Genomic DNA, 20,653 nt, shown 5'->3' with positions numbered 1-20,653 from the left:
CCTAGGGAGGCGGTGGGGACCCGCAGCAGGCTCTCAGTGCCTTCTCCCTCCACGGAATCTGGATCCTGCCATTCTCTGACAAGGGCTAGCAGGCTGACCTAAGTGGATATGAAGTGGACTTACATTTAACAAATTTCCGCTCAGCACAACTCTGCAAATGAGGTCTCCCCCGCCCCCACTGAGAACAAGGATGACATTTCTAAAATGGGACTGAAAACCCTATTACTAATTTTACCCTTTCTTGGTTCCATTTTACAATATCTGAACATTAAAAATACCCACAATGATTTATGCCTCATTAAATTTACCTTCTGAAGAGATTACATAAGATCTAAATATGATCTTGCATAATTACATTTAAAATACCAGTGGCATTAACTGAATGATTCTAATTTTAAAGCAAAACAATGAGAAGAAGTGCCAAACTCTACCAAACCTTAGATGCCACCTGGTCTACTGAGAGGAAAACTGAGGCCCGAGGAAGGTGAGTGAGGAACAAAAATAGGATTCAAAGCCAGGCCATCTATCATCCCATTCAGGGTTTTACCCTCTGTCCCATTCTGTGTATTCACATGCCTCCTACCTTAGGCGGATGCTTGGCATTCCATTTAAAGTTAACACAGTTCTGAATTCTGTTTTTAATATGTTTTCTGTAATGGACTGCCTTGTTATTGGGGTTTATGCTTTAGCTTTGGGTCATATGGTGTGTGAGCTTCTCATTACCCTGCCTGTGTCCATGGCAGACATTGCTAATCAATCATGATACTCATCTCCACCTTGAGTGCAGAGGTAACCCCAGACTCTCAAACAGATTGGCCCACGAGGCTAAACCAATTCACCACCTCACAGAACGGCCCTGGAGAAGGCCCTGCAACTCACCATGGGCATCTTTTGCTCCAGGCTGCCGGGGTCTTGTGTTTCCATTTTTATCACCTTGTAAGCCTGCAATATCCCAAAGGTCAGAAGTAGAGATGCTTCAGAAGAAATCAAAATGCAAGCACAGACGATTGTCTATGTGGTAGTCCTGGCTTCTGACTCTTCCTCTTCACTGTCTTTCCCCAGCCTTCTTGCTCCCATACCACCCACCATCTACTACTGCTGGAATTGCTCTGGACTTCCTCTTGAGGTGGAGGAAGGACTGGGAACCAGGAAGGGAATCACAAGAGAGAGAATTACAGTCTGACCAAAGGTGGAATTTACTCCGACATCAACACTTTGTGTTCCTCAGCGGGTCTACCTGGAGCCTGGAGCTCCTGCCCTGCTCTGGATTGCCCCTGCTATCTTGAAATACATCTGGGGATGCTAAAAGCACCAGTGCATTCATTGTTAGTTAAGAACTGACCATGGGAAGAAATGAATGTGGGGCAAGGGAAAGGCAGTTTCTATGGAGTTGAAACCCAAAAAGGTCAAGCAATTATTAAATTATTCTTCAGGAAGGTTCAAAGGCAACCAAATCCTATCAATCCAGGACTGTTAATGTAGAATGGTTGCCAACAGTTATTTGACTCCATGGAAACAGGAGAGCTGCTGATTTGAAACCAGGTCAGGAAGATGTGGGTCTCTGATGGAACCAGGAGGAGCTGGGGAGTAGAGCGTCAAGGCAAGCTGTTTTATGCCCTTGAAGCCCACCGAAGGTTGTAAATATAACAATGGAAGGTTGCAAATGTATAGAGGCACAGAGAAACAGTGGTCCTTTTGTTTCTTGCATCTATATTTTATTTCCATGTTCATTCTTTGGTAGAGTAATGAGGATTCAACATCGAGCTAGCATTTCTTGTGCACTTACTATGCCTGCCTACCTTGTCCTTTAGATTGACTATCTCATTTACTTCACAACAGTATTATGAAGGAAGGTGAATTATTTTCCTTCTTTCATAAATGAGGAATTTGATTGCAAAAGGGAGGTTAAGCTTGCTTGCTTAAGGTGATAGCCGAGATCTGAGCCCAGCCAGTTGACTCCAGGGCCTGTCTGCTCTACACCTGACTGCCCTTTTGAGACCCTAACCACTGAGGGCTGCAGGACCAGACATCCAGGAATGCCTGCCTTGCCCATGCATGGGCATGGAGATAACCCGAGCCCTGGCTGCTCTGGAGCCTTCATTCCTTGGCCAGCATTTCCCCAGATCCCTTTAGCCATAAGGTGGACAGATGCCCGGAGAGGACCAAGAAGGGAGTGGAAGAGACATCGTAGGCCTGAGTCTATGCACCTTGCACCGAAGACAGCCAAGCATGGTGGCTAAGAGCACAGGTCTCAGGCAGACCTGGTTCTGACCCACTTCCTAGTTGGTCCCTTGGGCAGTTATTTTACCTTTTGGGGCCTCAATCTGCTGACTTATAAAGTGGGGATGATGCTGGTTTATATCTAAGTGTTAAAAAGTTAATGAATATAAAATCTTTACCACTGTTATGCCACTTTTTAGGCAGACAATAAATGGTATCTAAAAACAACACTCTTGTGATGAAATTCATCTTCAGCTAAATGCCTTGTGTTACCCACACCTAATTGCACAGACTCAGGAACAGTGGGTGTTAGTTATGGAGAAAAGAGGTCCTAGAATGAAACTTCTTTCCAGTGTGTGGGCCTAGATTATTCCTCTCCTTTCCCCCTAAGAGGCCTAGGTTGGGCTCTGGCCCATTAAGTGACTTTGATTCCTCCCTGCCAGCCCTCCACACACACGCAGCCCTGTACGTACGTACGTTTAGCCAAGGAGAACTTCTTGAGCAGCTGGGGCATGGCATCTCGGGGGTGGACCTCCACAGTCAGCTGTGTCCCTGCAAAGGAATGGGAGGTGACATTCTAAGCCAGATGCTGCTAGGAAAGAGTGCAATGTCCTGTGACAGATGTTTGAACAACAAAACACAATTGGTTTTAAGCTTTCTTTTGAATATACAAATAATTCTTGTTTAAAAAAATGAAAAAACAAAATAGACAGTTTTCAGATCCAGGCAAGATGGAATAAGAACATTTTACTTTGTCTTTCCCACTGAATGTGACTATAAATGTTGGGAAGAATGCATGGGGCAACTATTTGAGGATTCTGTAAGGTAAATCAGAGAAGGCAAGCTGGGGAATAAGATTAGAATTTAAGTGAGCTTACCATTCCCCTTCCCCTGTGGTTATTACTTAGACTGGACTCAAAGGCAGTCCCAAACCCAGAAGTGCACAAACGGTACAGAGAAATAGTGTTCCAAGAGAAGTCCTTTCTGTGGAGTAAGAAAGGAAACCTCTAAGAGTCAGAGGGTGTGGGGGAAATCCCCTGTTGTACCCCGTCTTTTTTCTGTTATCTCCCCACTCAGCCTCTAGGAAAGTGTTGGTAGCAGTGTAGCAGTGATTTTGTTGATCAGCCAAAACCTTAAGCACCTGAGTCTTTGAGGGAGGGCACCAGAGAAGCTATGATTCCCTAGAGTGTGGGGGCAAATACTCATTGTTTTTTTTTTTTTTTTTTTTACTCTCTCTCTCTCTGTCCCGCACTGATTGTGTCTAGGTGCAGAGTTATGAGAAGTGCCTGGCAGAGTGGAGAAACTAAAATCCAGCTTTTGTGCTGGAGAATGGGAAGTGGACTGTGAAGGGGAGGGAGCTCAAGAAAGCAAATCCGTACAGGTAGGGATGAACTCTTGTGGTCACCTCTATGTTGAGCATACATGGATCTCATCCTAAGCATCATACCACAGTCTTTGTGAACTAAACTGATGGGGTAGACCAATGCCTCGACTGGTCCCCGGGAGGTGCGTGTGCAAGGCAGATCTGTATAGCATTGCAAAAGCCACAATCTGAAATCACCCAGCACAGGAAGAACCAGGAATATCTGTACTCGAAAGGAAAAGATAATCAACAGATGTTAACTCCAGGATGACAAAGATTTTGGAATTATCAGACAGACTTTCAAATAGCTATAGTAACCATGTTCTAAAAAGTGAGGACAAATAGTCTTGACATAAATGGAAAGATACCAAGAATCAGCAAAACATCAAAAGCTATAAAGATAAAACAAATAGAAATTTTAGAGCTAAAAAACGAAATAGTTTGAAAAATTATCTGGATATGCTAAATAGTAGAACGGAGATGACAGAGGAAAGAGTCAACGAATTTGAAGAAAAATCAACAGAAATTATCCAATATGAACAACAGCGAGAAAAAGTGAACAAAACTTCAGAGACCTGTGGGACGATACTTAAAGATCTAACATTCATGTTATTGAAATCCCAGAAGGAGAGGAGAAATAGTGTGGTGCAGGAGAAAAAAATGAGGAAATAATGAGAAATAATCAATGAAACCAGAAGCTGGTTCTTTGGAAAGATGAGCAAAATTGATAACCAGATTGACCAAAGAGAAAGGGAGGTAAGACATGAATCAGGAAGCAAGACATCAATATCAGGAATGAAACAGGTAAGACCACTACCGATCTCATATATATTAAAAGAATAATAAGAGAATACTACAAACAACCCTATGCACATAAATTCTACAACTTAGATGAAATGGGCCAATTCCTTGAAAGTTACAAACTACCAAAACTCATCCAATGAGTAGATAACACCTCAATATCCCTGTATCTATTTTAAAAACTAATTGTAGTCAAAATCTTCCAAAAGCAAACAAATGCCAGGTCCAGATGACTTCATCGATAAATTCTAAGACATATTTAAAAAGAAATAAGACCATTTTTAAAATAAGATCTTTCAGAAAACAGAAGTGTAGCAAATATTTCATTACCCATTTCATGAGGCCATCATTAATCTGATACCCAAATCAGACAAAGACAGCAGAAGAAAGGAACACTACAGACTGATATTTCTTTTCTTTTTCTTTTGTTTTCAGGCCGATATTTCCTATGAACACAAAAATTCTCAAAAAATGTTAGAAAATTAAATCCAGCAATATAGTAAAGGACTAATATACCACGATCAAGTGTGGCTTATTTAGGCAATTTAAGGCTGGTTCAATATTTGAAAACCAATGAATGTAATTCACCTAATAATATTAGCAGGCCGAAGAAGAAAAAAACACATGATCATATCAATTGATACAGAGAATGCATTTGACAAAATTTAACATCTACTCATGACAAAACCTCTCAATAAACTAGGAATAGGAGGGAGCTTCCTTAATCTGAAAAAAGGGTATTTATCAAAAATCTATAGCTACGAGCATATTTAATAGTCAAAAATGGAATGCTTTCCCCCTAAGATTGGGAACAGGCATGGATGTCCATACTCACTGCTCCTAATAAACATTGCACTGTAATTTCAACCCAGTAAAATAAAACAAGAAAAATAAATAAAAGTCCTATAGATTGGAAAGGAAAAAAATAAAACTCTCCTCTTTCACATATGACACATCTCTCTACATAGAAACTATCAAGTAATTTAGAAAGAAAGTTCCTAGAACTAATAAGAAAGTTTAGCATGGTCACAGGATACAAGGTCAGCACCCAAAAATCAATTATATTTATATTCATAACAAATGATTGGAAATTGAATTTAAAAATTACTATTTACCACAGCTCCAAAAAATTGAAATACCTAAGTATAAATCTAAAAAAAAGTTCAGGAGCTATATGTTGAAGACTACAAAATATGATTAAACAAATTAAAGAAGACTTAAATAAGTGGGAAGACATACCATGTTCATGAATTGAAAACTCAATATTTTTAAATTGGCAATGCTCCCTAAATGGATCTATGTAGATTTAATGCAACTGCATTCAAACTCCTTGGAGAATTTTATATATTTTAGATTTAGGCAAGATGATTCTAAAATATAGATGGAAAGATACAGCAACTCGAGGGTTTTTTTGAAAAAAAAAAAAAAAAAAAGTTGGAGGACTCCAGCCAGCTGATTTTAAGATGTGTTATAAAGCTACAGTCATCAGTGTGATATTGGCACAGGGATAGATACCTAGATAAATGGAGCACTGTTAAGAAATGGAGCCATACATATATGGCAAGTTGATTTTTTACAGAAGTGCAAAGACATTCCAATTAGAAAATGGGTAAAAGAACAGATATTCACCAAAGAAAAGATTACAGATGGCAAATAAGCACAAGAAACTATGTTCAACATGAATAGCCATTACGAAAATGCAAATTAAAACCACAATGAGGTATCATACCTATCAGAAGAGCGGTAATAAAAAATAGCGATAATACTATATATTGATAAAGTTGTGGAGAACTCAGATCTCTCACACATTGCTGGTGGGACTGTAAACTAGTACAGCAACTCTGGACAATAGTTCGGCAGTTTCGTGTAAAACAAAGCATACACCAAACATATATGACCCAACAACTGTACTCTTGAACGTTTATCCCAGAAGATCCCATATTCTGTTCCACGTGGTCTCAGAACTTACGTTCACATGAAAACCTATACAGAAATGTTTACAGAAACTCCATTCACAATGATCCCAAACTGGAAACAACCTAAATATCCTTCAATGGGTGAATGGACAAACACCCTGTGGTACAACCATATAAAGGAATACTTCTCAACAATACAAAGAAACTCTTAGGAGAGGTAAAAGGATTTCTGCACAAGGGTATTTTGGGGTGACAGAACTGCCCTGTATTCTGAATGTAGGGGTGGTACATGAGCATGCGTTTTGCATGCATTAAAACCCACAGAACTGTATACCAGAGAATTCCGTTTTAGTAATTTAAAATAAAAACAAATAAAAATAAGTACCAACTGAGCAAAAAAGCCTGAGCAAAATTAAAACAAGAACTTGGATGATACAGAAAGATATAAAATAGAAAGTGAAAGTCCAAAGCAGGATTATAGTAAACATATTCTTTGTAACCTGCTTTCTCTTCTTGACTCTTCACGTGTCAGTGAATATAATCCTATGTCATCATTTTAAGTGGGCTGCATAGTACTCTATTCTATACATGGTTTATAATCCATATAAACAATCCCTTTTGGTAGCATAGTTAGCTTTTCCCAAATGTTTTGTTATTATAATCAGTGATGTATGAACATTCTGATACACATCTCTTTATGCACTTTTCAAATCAGTTCCTTTAAATAAATTCTTAAATATGGATCAAAAGTTATGGAAATTTTTAAGGCTTTTGTTATATATTAGCAAACTTCCCATGAATGATTTTATCTGTTGATGACCACACCAATAGCACAAGAGGGTGTCCATTTTGCTCATTCTTGCTGTGTTTGATTGCAAAATTGGTCACAAAACTTTGTACTTCTGAGAGGCCTTTTGTTCTGTCCCTTGAATGTGAGCTGTCCTTACGACGTGGTTTGGCTGGTTAGCATGTGATGTTAATAGAAGTGATGTTAGGCAAGCTCTGAGCCTAGGTCTCAAGAAACTTTGCAGCTTCCATTCCCATTCTTGGGATTCCAGCCACAAATACCATGTGAATGAGCCCAGACTAGCCTGCTGGAGGAGGAGAGACCATGTGGAACAGAATAGAGGCATCTCAGGTGAGGGCACCCTACCCTACCTGGTCTCTAGCCAACTTACCAGCTGACCACAAATACACGAGCAAGCCCAGCCAAGACCTGCGATGAACTGGGTATGTTTCGGGCAAGAACGCCTGGCCAACCTGTGCCCTTGTGAGCTGGTAAATGCTTATTGTTTTAAGCCACTGAGTTTTGGGGTGGTTTGTAATACAAAACTAGATCATTGATATATTCACCAACATTTGATTTTTATTAATCTCTGAAATTTTTAGTAATGAATAATGACATCTCATTTTTGTGTATTTAATTTTTAATAGATATTTATTTGCCATTTAAAATTCTTATTTTGTGAATTGTCTATTTTCCTACTCATGTATTATTTTTTCCTTATTAATTTTGTAAGAGTTCTTTTTAATAACACTTTCCCTGCTAAATGTATCGCGATTATTATTCACAGAGTAACAATACCGACTTTATTGCGTAGCTCATAGACTTGCTCTATATGCCAAAGAGGGTAACTCTGAAACAATTTTTTTAAGATACAATGCGGCCTTCCAAAGCATCACTTTGAAGAGGTTAACATCACTTTGAGTGTAGTTTCTAGCACATTCACTGTCAAAGACAATCAGTGTGTGACTTTAAAATTAAGACTTTAAGCATTTCAGAGTTCAAAGCATAATTCGGTTCTAGTCATAGGATCAGGTGGCATTGCCAAGAGCAAACACTTCCTGTGTGTCTTCTCATGCTGCATGGGCCTGTTCTTTGCCTTTTCACTTTTTCCATCTGAAACATTTTCAGGTGTTTTCCAAAATGAGTGCCGAGCTGTACTTAGCTGCAAGATGCCTTACAAGAATCGGATTTAAAAACCTGCCCACTCTCTTCCCTTTTGTAGGTTGCAATGTGTAACGCTCTGAGAAGTCCTGCAGTGAAGAAGTCAGTTTGACCCAGTACTATTTTGTGAAACACAATTTGGAAAATGCTGGACTGGAACAACAACATCCAGAAGCTTGAAGAAGCTGCAAAACTGAACAACTTGGTTTAGGGCTCAACAACAAACCTCTTCCCCAAACTTCTTACATCTAACATCCAGGCACTTCCGACCACCCCCAACTCAGCCGTGCTTCTTTGTCAAAAAGAAGTGAGCTGAACAAGGTGCTGTTAAAGCCCGGGGAAAGGGTGGGTGCTGAGATAGTCTCATACAGTGACGTGATCCTGGCCGGCAAGCTCCACCCAGCTATTTCCAATCCCTTCTCTCTTTCCTGCACTTCCTCTTCTCTCCCCGCTCTTGGACAGGGCCCAACTTCCAATATTCTCCTGAGCCCCACTTCCTGACTCTCCCCCAAAGCGATGCTGCTAATCAGCCCCCTTTGAGGAAAGCAGCAAAGCTCCTTAGCCTCCCTGATCTGTGGGAGTGTGATACCCACTCTTACTACACACAGATGTGTGAGGACACCTTGCACCATCAGCAAGGTCGGGGGGGGCTTCTCTGCCTCAGAAACTGGGCCTGGGTGTGCTGTCTCAGGTGAGCAACAGTCACTGGAGAACTCTGTGCTTCCTAAAGGTGTGAAATGATAAGATTTTGCAGACTACTACATTCCTGTGTCACTTAAAACTCTTAATTTAAGACAAAAATTAATTTGACCAATCTCCAATGTTAAAGATAGGAACATCATTTGGAGCGAAATTTCAAGTAAGATCTAAAACCTAAGTACAGTCAGATACCATGACACCAATCTTAAAAGTCATACCAAACCTACAGGAGGCCCTTCCTGGGGCGTCAGGTCACCTGGCTGGCTTTTTCACGGCACCCCTCCCCGGTTCTGCCGGTTGTCACCCAAACAATATTTCCAAAGCTGCAGCCCTGGCTGTCTTAGGAACAGCAGATTCATGGGTATTTCCTGCTCCCCCCCCGACAAGTGGTTCGTGGGGCTCTTTCCCAGATCCCATCAGCTCTGCTTCCTTTTCCTTCTCCCCTCAGATATGGAGACGTAGCAGGCCCTGCACGGCCATGGCCACCCACGTGGGGTCTGCCTTGTACCTGGGCAGGAGACTTCTCCCCTCCCTGGCAGCTTCTCCCCAGGTCTCTGCAGGTTTGAATGAGGATTTGTCTCACGGCCTAATTTGCTCAGAATAGCTAACGTGGAGATGGCAAACAGATTTCCCGTTGTTCATTAACTCTAACTGACTGGAAGAGGCTGCCTGGAGTGTCGATCAATTAGCGAGGACTGTGGGCACGTGTGTGGGTATGAATGTGAGTGTGTGTGAGTGTGCACACATGTGTGGGTGTGTATGTGTGTGTGGGGGGCTGAGGGATTCATGTCGGATACTCGCCACCCTTGTTTAAGGTGCTCACTCACGCTTTCTGTAACTGGAACGCGGGTTAATAACCAGGTTCTTTGCCTGGAAATTTTCCCCTGCAGGAGCTGAGAATCAGGAAGCCTCAGCTAAAGCACCGGTAATTAAAAGATGCCCTGAAAGAGCTCCAGGGTAGGTGTTCGGCAGAGCCGTGCTGTGGTTTCTGCCTGGGGAGCGGTAGTCCGCACACAGGGAGCCGGGCGCACTGATACCCCGGGGGGCAGCACGCCGGAGGGCGGCAGGGGCAGTCCAGCTCTGTAGAGCCCTCACCAGGCTCTGCCCGCTGCCGCGTGAAAGGCCCGCCCAGCAGCTCTGGTCACCAGATGACCACCTGACAACAGAGTGGGCTGAGACCACTGGAACACCAGCCTGAGGGGAGGCGGGTGATGAAGGGCGGCTCTCTCGCAGCCCTAACCCGCCCCGGCGTTCACTGGGCTCTTGAAAACCCGGGGCCCTTCACGATTCCTTCTGCAGAGCAGAACTCCACAGGAGTGTCCCAGCTCTGGAAACGCGGCAGTGTGACCCTAGTGCATGGATGGTCAAAGAAAGCACAGAGTGTCTGCGTGCAGACAAGGGTGCAGGACCTGGAAGGACGGAAGCCTTAAAAAAAAAAAAACTCAGGAGTTACTTTTGGGGCCTGAAATCACAGGGGTTCTGGGGGTCACTCTCCTGTCATTCCACCCACCCACCCATTATAGATTGACCTTCTGAGGCACCCCTCCACATGAAGATCTGATTCCAAGGATCTGTCGCCCCCTGCATCAAGTTTATCATACCTGGTGCTCCCTCTGCTGGAGGCTCTTCCCCAGATGCCCACAAGGCTTGCTTCCTCACCTCCTCCCTTACTCAAATGTCACCTTCTCAGTCACTTTCTCAATGACTCTGTTTTACTTTGTCCCCACGTGGCAGGCTGTGTAACAGCCCTTAAAGATATCCAGGCCTTCGTTCAAGGGACCTGTGAATGTTACCTTATATACTAAAGGGGACTTTGCAGATGTGATTAAGTTAAGGATCTGGAGATAGGAAGATCATCCTGGATTATCTGGCGGGCTCAGTGTAATCACAAGGATTCTCATAAGACAGAGTCAGGAGATTTAACTACTTAATGTGGGGGACCGGCAATGTGACAATGGTCACAGACAATGGAGTGATGCAGCTACGAGTCAAGAAGTGCTAGCGGCCTCTAGAAGCTGGAGGAGTCAAGGAACAGATTCTCCCCTGGAGCCTCCAAAAGGCACCTGCCCTGCCGATACTTTGACTTAGCCCAGTGAGACTCACTTGGGACGTGTGGTCTCCAGAACGCTTGAAGAGAATTACATTTGTGTTCAGCCACCAAGCTTGCCGCAATTTGTTACCACAGTCATAGCAAACTAACACACACCCTGTGCACCCACCCTCCCCCGTCCCCCTCCCGGCTCTGGCCTCCTTCAGCCTTATTTGACACCCTGTATTTTCCTTCTGAGGGCTGTCTGTCTCCCTTACCAGGGGGTCGGCCCTGCAAGGGCAGGAGCCCTTGTCTGTTTTGTTGTGGACTCCATTCCTGCCCAGAGAGGGGCAGCCTTTCTCTCATTGGGGCCCAGGCTCTCGCAGGACCCCACTGGGCCCATCTCATCCCAACCTACAAGGCTCTGTTCTGCACATAGGCTACCAAGGCCGCCCTCCTTTCTGTCCTCTGGAAGCCTCAAGTGCTGGTAGGTGGACTGTGAGTGGCCCATGGGAGCGAGGGTGTGGCTCTTGTGACTGGCGGGCCCCATCCCACTCCCATCTGCCTGGGACACGGCGGGGGCAGTGCATTGTGGAGGTCTGGCAGGTGTGCCTGGCTCGGGGACCACAGCATCCCCTGTGTCAGCTTTCTTGTGCACAAACAGGGATAACACCATGACCCCAGCAAGGAGTGTGGCCAGAACTAAGCAAGATTAGTGACATAGAGGCTAATCCACATTCATTTTCCTGAGGTATTGCTTATTTTTGTTTTGTGGTGAACTGCGTGCTGCTGGTCCGTTTCTGGGAAGCAGGGGGGCATAGGTTTGTCTTTGTGGTGTGCTCAGGGCAGGGGGCAGGCTGCAGTGGGCCTGCTGAATGGGGACTATTCTGAAGCCATATGCCCAGGAATTCTGCCAAAAGGTACACCGGCCCTGGTTGCAAGGAAGGCTGGCCTCGTGCTGCTAAACCATCTTGACAGGCCTTTCCCCACCGCCTGCCAGTGACGTTCTGTGGGGATGCTGGGTTAGTCTGTGTTTCTGAGAGCAATTCCCTGAGAGGCTCTGAGTCCTCCCGGGACTCCTACTTTGCCACTGCCCCCTGGACATAATCAGATCATTTCCTTACAAGTCAGGACATCAGCACTGAGAACAATAGTGGTGCCATCTTAGGGCTGAGTCTATGAGAGCTCTCAGGTACCAGGCCCTGAGGCTTTAACGCAGAGCAGGAAACCAAGGTGGGAGGTTAGTGTGTGTGTAGGGGCGGAGTGGGGGTTAGTGGGGGGGGGTGTCTCTATTTAACCTGGTCTCCCCTCCAGCTGTAGCTGTAGAGTCCTCCTGTCTCTACCCCTGCAGCCTCACCCCCCTACCCCTCCAACACAAACACCCTGTGTTCTCAGATCTCGTCAACTGCAGAGTCAGCATGATGATGCCCTTGCCTGCCCTCCCAGAGCCCCCCAGAACCCATCAAGGTGAAGATTCTCAAGAAAGGGTCCTCGCTGAGTTAAATTCATCCCTGGGTGGAAGGCCCTGAAAGGCTCAGTCTCGGAAAGAGAGGTCAGGGAACTGCTGTGACTCAGGAGGAGGGAAAGCTTGGACTGGGGGCGAGGAGGCGGTCGAAGCCGCTTTCCAGAGGTGCTGTGGAAGCATTGCCGTGTGAGGGTTAACAGCAGAGGCCTTGGGAAGGCTATGGGGGTGGCGGGGTCAGGTTGCCCCTGCTCTGATGCTTACTGGCCCTGTGCTCTTGGACATATAACAATCTTTCCAAGCCTCAGCTTACTCATCTGTAAATTGAGGACAGTTGAGAGTATGGATCAAATAGGAGTGCTGTGAAGTTTCATTTACAGGAGAATAATTATGTAAATGGACCGGCAGGGTGCCTGGCACATGGTTAGCTCTCATAAATGTTAGCTCTGGTGATGACAGCAAGGGCGAGGAGGACAGCCGGGGGACTTGATTGCTCTCTCCCATGTCACCATGCAGGCTTTCATGGTTTCCCACGGGATGTGGGGAGAAGGAGAGGGAGAGGGTGCTCCAACATCCGTGGGGCAGAAAAGACGGTGCTTTGTGCTCTGCCTTTGCTGTGTCTCTGGCCTGGACAGCAGATCCAGACAGACACAGAGGAGCTGGAGGAGAGTCCAAGGGGAGTGGTGAATCCCTTACCTTGGTTGTTGTAGGAAGTGATGACCTGGGTCTGCTGAGGATGCTCTTTCTCCGTCAGGCTTCCTGTTGAAGCAAGACAGACCTGCGGTGACCACTGGGACCATGGTGGCATTTGCCCCAGGCAGAGCAGGGAGCTGTGTGTGTCTGCAAGAAAAGCAGACTGGTGGGGGGGGTGAGCTCATCCCAGGCCTGGCCTAAACGTGTGCACACCCCTGTGCACATCTGCACGGTGCACACATGCGTGAATCAGCACCTTTACACATCTGGATGCAGAAGCAAGTGACTATGAACCCGTGTGCACACACCCTCACACCTCTCAGCAGGTGCCAGCCGAGGCTGGGTTTCTTCTCGAGAAGGTGGGGACACCTCATGGGTCCCAACCTCAGTGTGGCCAGGCTCAGCTGCCAACAAGCAAACGTGTGCCTTGCTGATCATCACACCTTCTGTGGAATGGGCTGGGAGGCTCCTCTGCCCATTTTATAGCCAATAGGCCTGCAGCCTGGACACTTAACTTTTGGCTAAAGACCTTGCCCCCAGGCACTTGAACCCCAAGTCTCCTGATTCCTAGGTCAACATCTTGCCTCCCTCTGAGCAGAATGGGGGCAGCCTGCCTTCCACTCCAGCTTAGGAGTTGGGGTGACTTGCTGTACTGTTCAGGTTCACAGATATTTTTAGGGCCCCCACTATGTGAAAGCTCTCTCCACGCACTGGGGATCTTTATGTCCTTGGAACACAGAGCTGTCCTCAGAGCCTAGTGGGGTCAGGCTGCGGTGAGAAAGGCCCAGTTCCTGCCACAGGCCATGAAGGGGAACCCACAGGCTTACCTGCCCCTCCAATGGGAAGCAACACCTTTTCCTATATTTCTCTCTCACCCGCTGCTGCGGCAGCCTGGTCTTGCTGAGGCTGCTTCAGGGGGGTAGCTCAGCAGGGGAAGGGGCAGGGTTGTGGCAGCAGGCGTTTCCCCACAGTTACCACCCTGGCTTGCCACCTTCTCCCCTGGCCTTCCACTGGTCTGCAGAAAGGCTGTCGGGCCTGCCACTGGAAGTGGCCACTGGGACCAGTGCCTGGGCCTGGAAACAAGCATGCCTTTGGGGCGCTGGCCTCCACAGATTCCACTCAGACATCTTCCTTGTGCACCTAACCAGATCTGCCACCCAGGGATTCCCATGCCAGGGCCCAGGCAGAAGCCAGTCAAGGTGGATAGGCAGGTCACTGAGCTGGGCTGGACTTGTGATCCACCTGGCAGGGTCTTGCCCTGGAGAACCTGCCTGCTCCAGCCTTCTCCTATGAGCAGGCCCAGCCAGGACCCTCACCCTGTGGGCTGAGGTCGGTGGGTTGGCCAAGGGCTAGAAGCACTGTGTATGCCAATCCAGGGTGATGCTGCTCTGGAGCTCTAGGCCAGACTCAAGCGAGGACAGGGAGGCTGGCTCCTTCAGGCACAGCTGGCTACATCTCTGCTGGGCTGGCAGATGAAGGAAACAGGAGCCGGGGAGGGAATCCTCAAGGAGGACGATTGGCTGGCATAGCTGCTGTGGGTATTTATAGTCAGGGCCGCACAATTGGTTTCCCTGTGGCTATGGGGTGTCAGTCCCGGTGCTGCTAGGCAGACTTCGGCCAGGACCAAGGAAAGCAGCCAATCACAGCAGGGGAAGCCCGTTGCTGGGCAAGCTAGTGGCGTTGGCTCGGCCCAAGCACCTGCTGCTCGGAAAAGTCTGGAGCAGTCCAGGCTCCCCCCACCCTGCCAAGGCCCCAGCTCAAGGAGCACACAGGGCAGCAAGAAGGGGAACATGTGCCTTTTTGGATCTGCCCCAAGTTCAGCCACATTTGTGCACACACCACCAGCACAAGCCATCAGCTGCCTCCTCTGCAGATGAGAGGCATCCAGTTTCCAGGGCTGGGTGCCTTGGACACCAGCGAGGGAAGTATGTACCCAGAGTCTCACCATCAGAAAACACAGGGAGAATCTGTAATTTTAGTTTCTGCTGGCACACAAACGTGCAATTTGAAAAAAATAAATAAAATTTTATTTTAAATTACCTATATTGGCGGAGTGGTGCCACCCTCTCTCCAGGCCTCCACTTATCCGAAACTCTCAGTTCTCTTGGGTGGTTTTTCAAGAACTACTTTCACCCTCCTCCTTAGTTTTTTATTATTTTTTAAAAGATTTTTATTTTTTTAAAGTAATCTCTACACACAACGTGGGGCTCAAACCCACAACCATGAGATCAAGAGCCACACGCTCCACGACTGAGCCAGCCAGGCGCCCCATGATCCTCTTTATTTTGTTGTGTTTTTCCACTAACCTTCCCTCAAATCAGAGGCCCTAAAGATGGTGAAAGTAAGATAGGATAAATTCACTATATTTCAATCTTCTCCTAACGTAATAACATGGCTGAGAAGCCATAAGATAAATTTCAGACAACTCAAGATAAGCGAGCTATAACAAATGAAGATGCTGAGTCTCTTCTCTCCCACCTCAACCCACTTTTCCACTCACCTGCTCGTACACTGGCCAAGCATGCATATCTGCATTGGCTGCTATGTATTTTTGCAGGTGACAGGTTTCTGGTGGTCTGACTCTTATACTTCTCATGAGCCTGCAGCCTAGTTTCGCTAACTTTGGCATCTGCTTCGGTCCGGCTAGAGCAGGCACATCTACCATCTTATGACCCTAAAGCAAGGTTAAAGAAGCCATCCCACCATGCATGCCCATGTAGCCAGGACCCCAGGGGATGGTTCCCGGGGCAGGAGCCTGTCTTGGGTCTGATCTGTCCTTATGCATAGGGCAGGGGACACAGGAAAGCTCTTTACCTCCAGGGTGTTGAGATTCTATTGCAGTGAAAAGCATTATGATTATAATCATTAACATGGTCCCATCAGGGCAGGGGTTCTTGACTGTCTTTATCCCAACACCTAGAACCCCACCTGGCACCAAGGAAACACTGTAGACCTTTACTGAGGGAATTAATGAATGAATTTTCTTTTAGAACTTCATCCTTCCCTTTTGTTACTGTCAGGATGGCAGAGCATAGGTGTTTGGTCTCATTCAGTTGGGGTCCTGATTACCCATCTGCAGAGGGTCACACAGGTGGTTTCTTCACACTAGCATTTGATGAGCCCAGATCTGACTGAGTCCCCTATTGGGGTTTTGGGAGTGGAGGTCTGATTCTTACTAGAATTCTCACATGCCCACAGTGAAGCTTCACTGATGTTTTTTCTTGGAAGCTGGGCTAATGAGTCTCTGATGCATACAGAATAAGGCCTAGTAGAGTCTGTCCATGCATGGCATTCCCCGAGCTGTCCTGGGACTGCAGGGTGACAGACACCCGGCACCAGAGAAAGGAGGCTTTGGAAACAGACTTCGCTCAGATCTTACTATATTCTGGGTCCCCAGCCAGCTGGGAACCATAGCACCCCTCTCCCTAGGCTTGGAGTCATAATGTCCCCAAAGAGGCCACTGTCCTCTCTGTTTGAAAAAAATTTCAAAGGATGGATGCCCTGCCTGACGTGAGCAGCCCCACCTCCAGGGGGAACATGCTCAAACCTCGCCATGCCGAGTGATGATGCCAAGTCCTTCCCTATATGTAGCCAGTGAACAAGTGGGTGCTCAACTTTAGGGCACTGCTCCCCTCCCATCCCACAGCCTCCAGGAAATTGGGGGACATGATGCCAGGGAAAACTTTCCGGGGTCACAGTGGCCCCAGAGGCATGGCTGAATCACGAGCAGCCACTTTCTGAGTGGTTAGATATCTACAGCCAGTTTTCAAACATGTGAAATCGAATGCTTCCCGTCATTTTTCAATGTGTTGAATTACAGGGACTGAAAAGAAAAGAAAATGAAAAGAGAGAATTTACCATGCACGTCACTTCCTTCGAATTTCTGCCATCTCCGGATTCCATTTCCGATGCCCTGGAGTCCTATGAAATAACAGGGTCTCGCATGAGGGTCTCCATGATGGGAAGACCCAGGCCAGCAAGTGATGGGCCAGCTGCTAACGTATCTGGGTTGAGGTGGGGCTGGTGGAACCCGGCTCTGTCAGGATCCAAGAGAGGCTGCCCGCAAATGAGACGCACTTTAAAACATTAAAGGAAAATATTAAAACTGTAGTTTTCAAAGGGTGGTGAGGTGGGTTATCGGGATCATCCAGGGAGAATTTTCACAATACAGATGCCCGTTTTTCACTCCACATCTCGGCCGCATAAATATGGAAGCATAACTGTGGAAGATGCTCACCATTCATTTTGCCTGCCTATTTCCATATGTGGGGAATCTCTCACTTTTAGTCATGACGGAAGGTGGAGGGTGGGCAAAGACGGTCTATCCGTATGGGAAACGCAAGTGATAATTGGCAAATTGTGAAAATTCTCCCTGGATGATAGCTCCTGATGAGGAAGGAGTACCGAGGGCCCCTTGGTGGCAACAGAGGTTTCCTTGCCAGACCAGCTCTGCTGGGCAGCCGCTGATGCTGTTCCTGGAAGCTCAGCCTCTAGCCTGGGTCTCCAGCTCTTGCAGTCACTGCAAGTCCCCCAGTCCCTTCCCGATGCTCTTCTTTTCTGCAGCGCTCTCTGCAGCTAGGATCTGGGGCATACCACTCGGAACCCTCGTGGACTCACGTGTGGACTGGAATGCACACATCACACTGACTTGGGGGATGAAACCTGACTTTGGAGCTATTTTAGACTGGGTGCAGGCAGCTTTAGGCCACCTCCTCCATGGCACAGGATAGGAGGTGAGGGTGTCCAGGCATGCTTTTGAGAAGCACTGCCCAAAGGAGAATGGTAGGGCTGTAGAGGAAAGAGCAGAGAGCTTCTGTTGGCAGCCCAGATCCCCGGCACACACTGTCTTTGCCTCCTTGTCCCTCTGATTCTTTTCTGCCACAAGGACACAGCAGAAAGCCACCCGATCTTCACTCGGTCCTCTGCATTGTGACAGTAATGGAGGTCAGGCCCTCCTTCGCAGAGCCAAGGACCTGGGCTGGAGGGGAGACAGGAGGAGAGGCCTGGAAGAGGTGTGGGGGCATTTTGGATCTTGTGCCCCAACAGGAGGCCTTGGAACAAGCTAGTTTAATTCAGTGTTTCCTTGCCTTAGGCTGTGTGGGCTTAGTCGGGGGTCTCTTGGACATCAACACTGCCCAGCAGGCTTGGAGGCTGGTCGCTCTCCTTCTGCTTTGGTATAGAACTGTCTGTAAATAAGTGACACTAGTCTTTCCACTGGCCTGGTGTGTGGGAGAAACCTCCTTCAGGAAAAGTTTGGAGACAAATAGCAGAAAGGGGCTTGGCAAGCAGGGTCTTCTTTCCTTGTGTCATGGTCATGAGTGTGAAATGCACCGGTCTGGAGCCGTGTAGGGTGTATGCTAGGGATGGGACACCTCTGGTAACAGTGCTGATCCCTGGAATTTCTGGGGCTCCTCTGTGTTCTTCTTCCTCCCTTTCTAGTGTTGGAGCCTTTAGGAGAGAAACGATCAGAGTGGGGAAGGGAGGTGGGGACTCATAGGCTGACCCGGAGCTGGGCCTCGTGGGGGCCCTCTGGCCTTGCCACACGCTGGCGGAGGCCTTCTGGAGGAGAGGCAGCTTCTGGAGGAGAGGCAGCTTCTGGAGGAGAGGAGAGGCAGCTTCTTTTCAATCAAGGAGCAGGCGGCCTCTGCCAATTTCCTCATTACGCATACCGGGGTGGGCCATTTCCACCTCTCCTGGGAGAAGCTCTGAGAACGAAAGAACCAACTAACCCAAACAATTCCTGGCCCCAAATCCCCCTGGAGACGGGGAGTACCTGACAACATGTGCAGCTCTCCAGAATCTATTTCTTTCCCCTGCCTGCCTCCCCAAGAGGTCACCAGGAACTATGCGGCAGTTCCAGCCTGTGTGACTGGTGGGGGCAAAGCCAGTCATGGCACCACTGCTTCCACGTGGCAGGTGGAAGGGGGGGGGTTCAATGCACAGACCTCCGTAGAGAGAAGAGCCAGAGGCAGACTCTGAGGAGCTCTGGAGCTGGAGGGCAGGCAGGAGGCAGAAGTCATTTTACCGCAGGGGCTGTTAAACGTCACTCCCAAAGCACTGGCCCACGGTCAGCCTAGCACAAACCTCACAGCAGCCCCCAAGAAGGCTCAGGAGGGCTTCCTCACAGACCTACGACCTGTTCCCCAACTTCTGAGGGGCTTATCTAACATCTGCTGTTCTCCATCTGTATTCTCTTCAGTGTGTCCTCTCTGGAGATTACAGAGGCCTGAGTGCTGCTTTCCATAATTGCTCCATAAACAGTCACTTCATTTTTCCAGTCTACCTTTCCTCAGAAAGTCTGTAGGAAGAGTAAAATTAATAGATCCGTGAGAGCGCAGAGAGCAGATTTTAAGCTGACCCTACCCAAGCCTGTGTGCCTCTTACACCACCCTTTATGCCTTCCACTGTAGGAGGCTGGGAGAGGCTTCAAGATAGGGGAAACTGAGGCCAGGAGTTGTGCAAGGACACCAAGGGAGTTCCCCGTCTCAAAGTCTGATTCAGCACACACATTCCCCTGGGTCCCCTGCGCTCTGCAATGTGCCATGTGAGGAGCAGGCCTCGGCCACACAGGGGTCAGGCCTGAGGCTCTGGCCCCCTTCCTCCAAGGCATCTTCCAACCCTGTTGTGCACCCTTCAAAGAGTGGATGGGAGGAAGCCGGCTCCCCGGGGGGTGACGGAAGCACCGACTAGCCTGCGCGGGGAGTCAACTCAGGGCGATCACCCGGCTGCGCGTTGCCACAGGACGCCGGTGCCACCGCGCAGAGGCGCAGGCAGCGGTGGGGAGAGGGTCGGTCTCGCTGGCCTCGTTCGGGGACGCCCCGGGCGGCCGGGCCCCGGGGGGGGGGGCGAGGAGGACGAGGTGCGGGGGTCCGGGGGCGCCGGCCGGGCGCGCTTTACCTCCTCTGCGCTGCGACAGCGCGCGCGGGTCCGCCTGCCGGTCCGAGTGCATGCCCTGCGCGGCGCGCCGCTTCTCCGAGTGCACGATCAGCAGCATGTCGATGGACACGGCGTTGCTGTCCTTCTTCAGCTCCATGGTGCCGCCTCGCTCCCCGCCCTGGCGCCGCGGCCGCTCTCGAGGCTGCCTGCGCTGCAAATGGCCCCGTGCGCGCCGCTGGCCGGCGCGGGAGACGGCGAGGGCGCGGGAGAGGGCGCTCCCCCGCCGCCGAGCCGCTGGGCGCCGCGTTTCGCTGACTCTGCCAAACACGCCATTAGGGCCCGCCCGGGAGGGCGCTACCCTAATGAAGCCGCTCTAAGTCACCTTTGAAAGGAACTCCACAGCCGAGCCCTGACCTGCACCCAGGCCGCGGCTCCAGAGAGCCTCCTGCCCCGTGCGCTTGGAGCGCTCGTCCCGGGATCCAGCGCTGTTCTCCCGCTGGCCGGTCGCTGCCTAGTCTCCCGCCGTCTCCAGGGATTCCCGCGAGGGCCTGCAGCAGACCTCCTCGGGAAGCTGCAGCAAAGAAATCACTCAGCGCTGTCAACAGTGAAAGTCAGTTCTGGAAAAGGAAGAAGGAGCGCAGGGTGG

The 20,653-nt window shown here is 48.5% G+C and overlaps 1 protein-coding gene across 3 annotated transcripts in view; it reads right to left on the bottom strand.

Moving 5' to 3' along the window:
* KY (kyphoscoliosis peptidase) overlaps positions 1 to 20,164 on the bottom strand; it is a 43,029-nt gene extending 22,865 nt beyond the window's left edge. The window contains exons 1-5 of one of the 3 annotated variants that reach the window (XM_028099014.2): positions 20,029 to 20,164; positions 16,990 to 17,052; positions 13,135 to 13,197; positions 2,698 to 2,772; positions 880 to 942 (exon numbers count right to left, since the gene is read on the bottom strand). In XM_028099014.2, coding sequence (XP_027954815.1) covers positions 880 to 942; positions 2,698 to 2,772; positions 13,135 to 13,197; positions 16,990 to 17,052; positions 20,029 to 20,164 — 400 coding nt within the window. Of the gene's footprint in view, positions 1 to 879; positions 943 to 2,682; positions 2,773 to 13,134; positions 13,198 to 16,989; positions 17,053 to 20,028 lie in introns of all 3 variants that reach the window. The other 2 variants (XM_028099016.2, XM_028099017.2) reach the window with 2 other exon arrangements.
* Positions 20,165 to 20,653: the final 489 nt, after the last annotated feature.

The sequence above is a fragment of the Eumetopias jubatus genome, unplaced genomic scaffold (genome assembly GCF_037043125.1).
Source record: "Eumetopias jubatus isolate StellerSeaLion01/CBP00866 unplaced genomic scaffold, mEumJub1_p1.0 scaffold_1, whole genome shotgun sequence".
NCBI lineage: Eukaryota > Metazoa > Chordata > Mammalia > Carnivora > Otariidae > Eumetopias > Eumetopias jubatus.
Note: the sequence above shows the minus strand (reverse complement) of the source record. Positions and strands in the feature narration are given on the sequence as shown.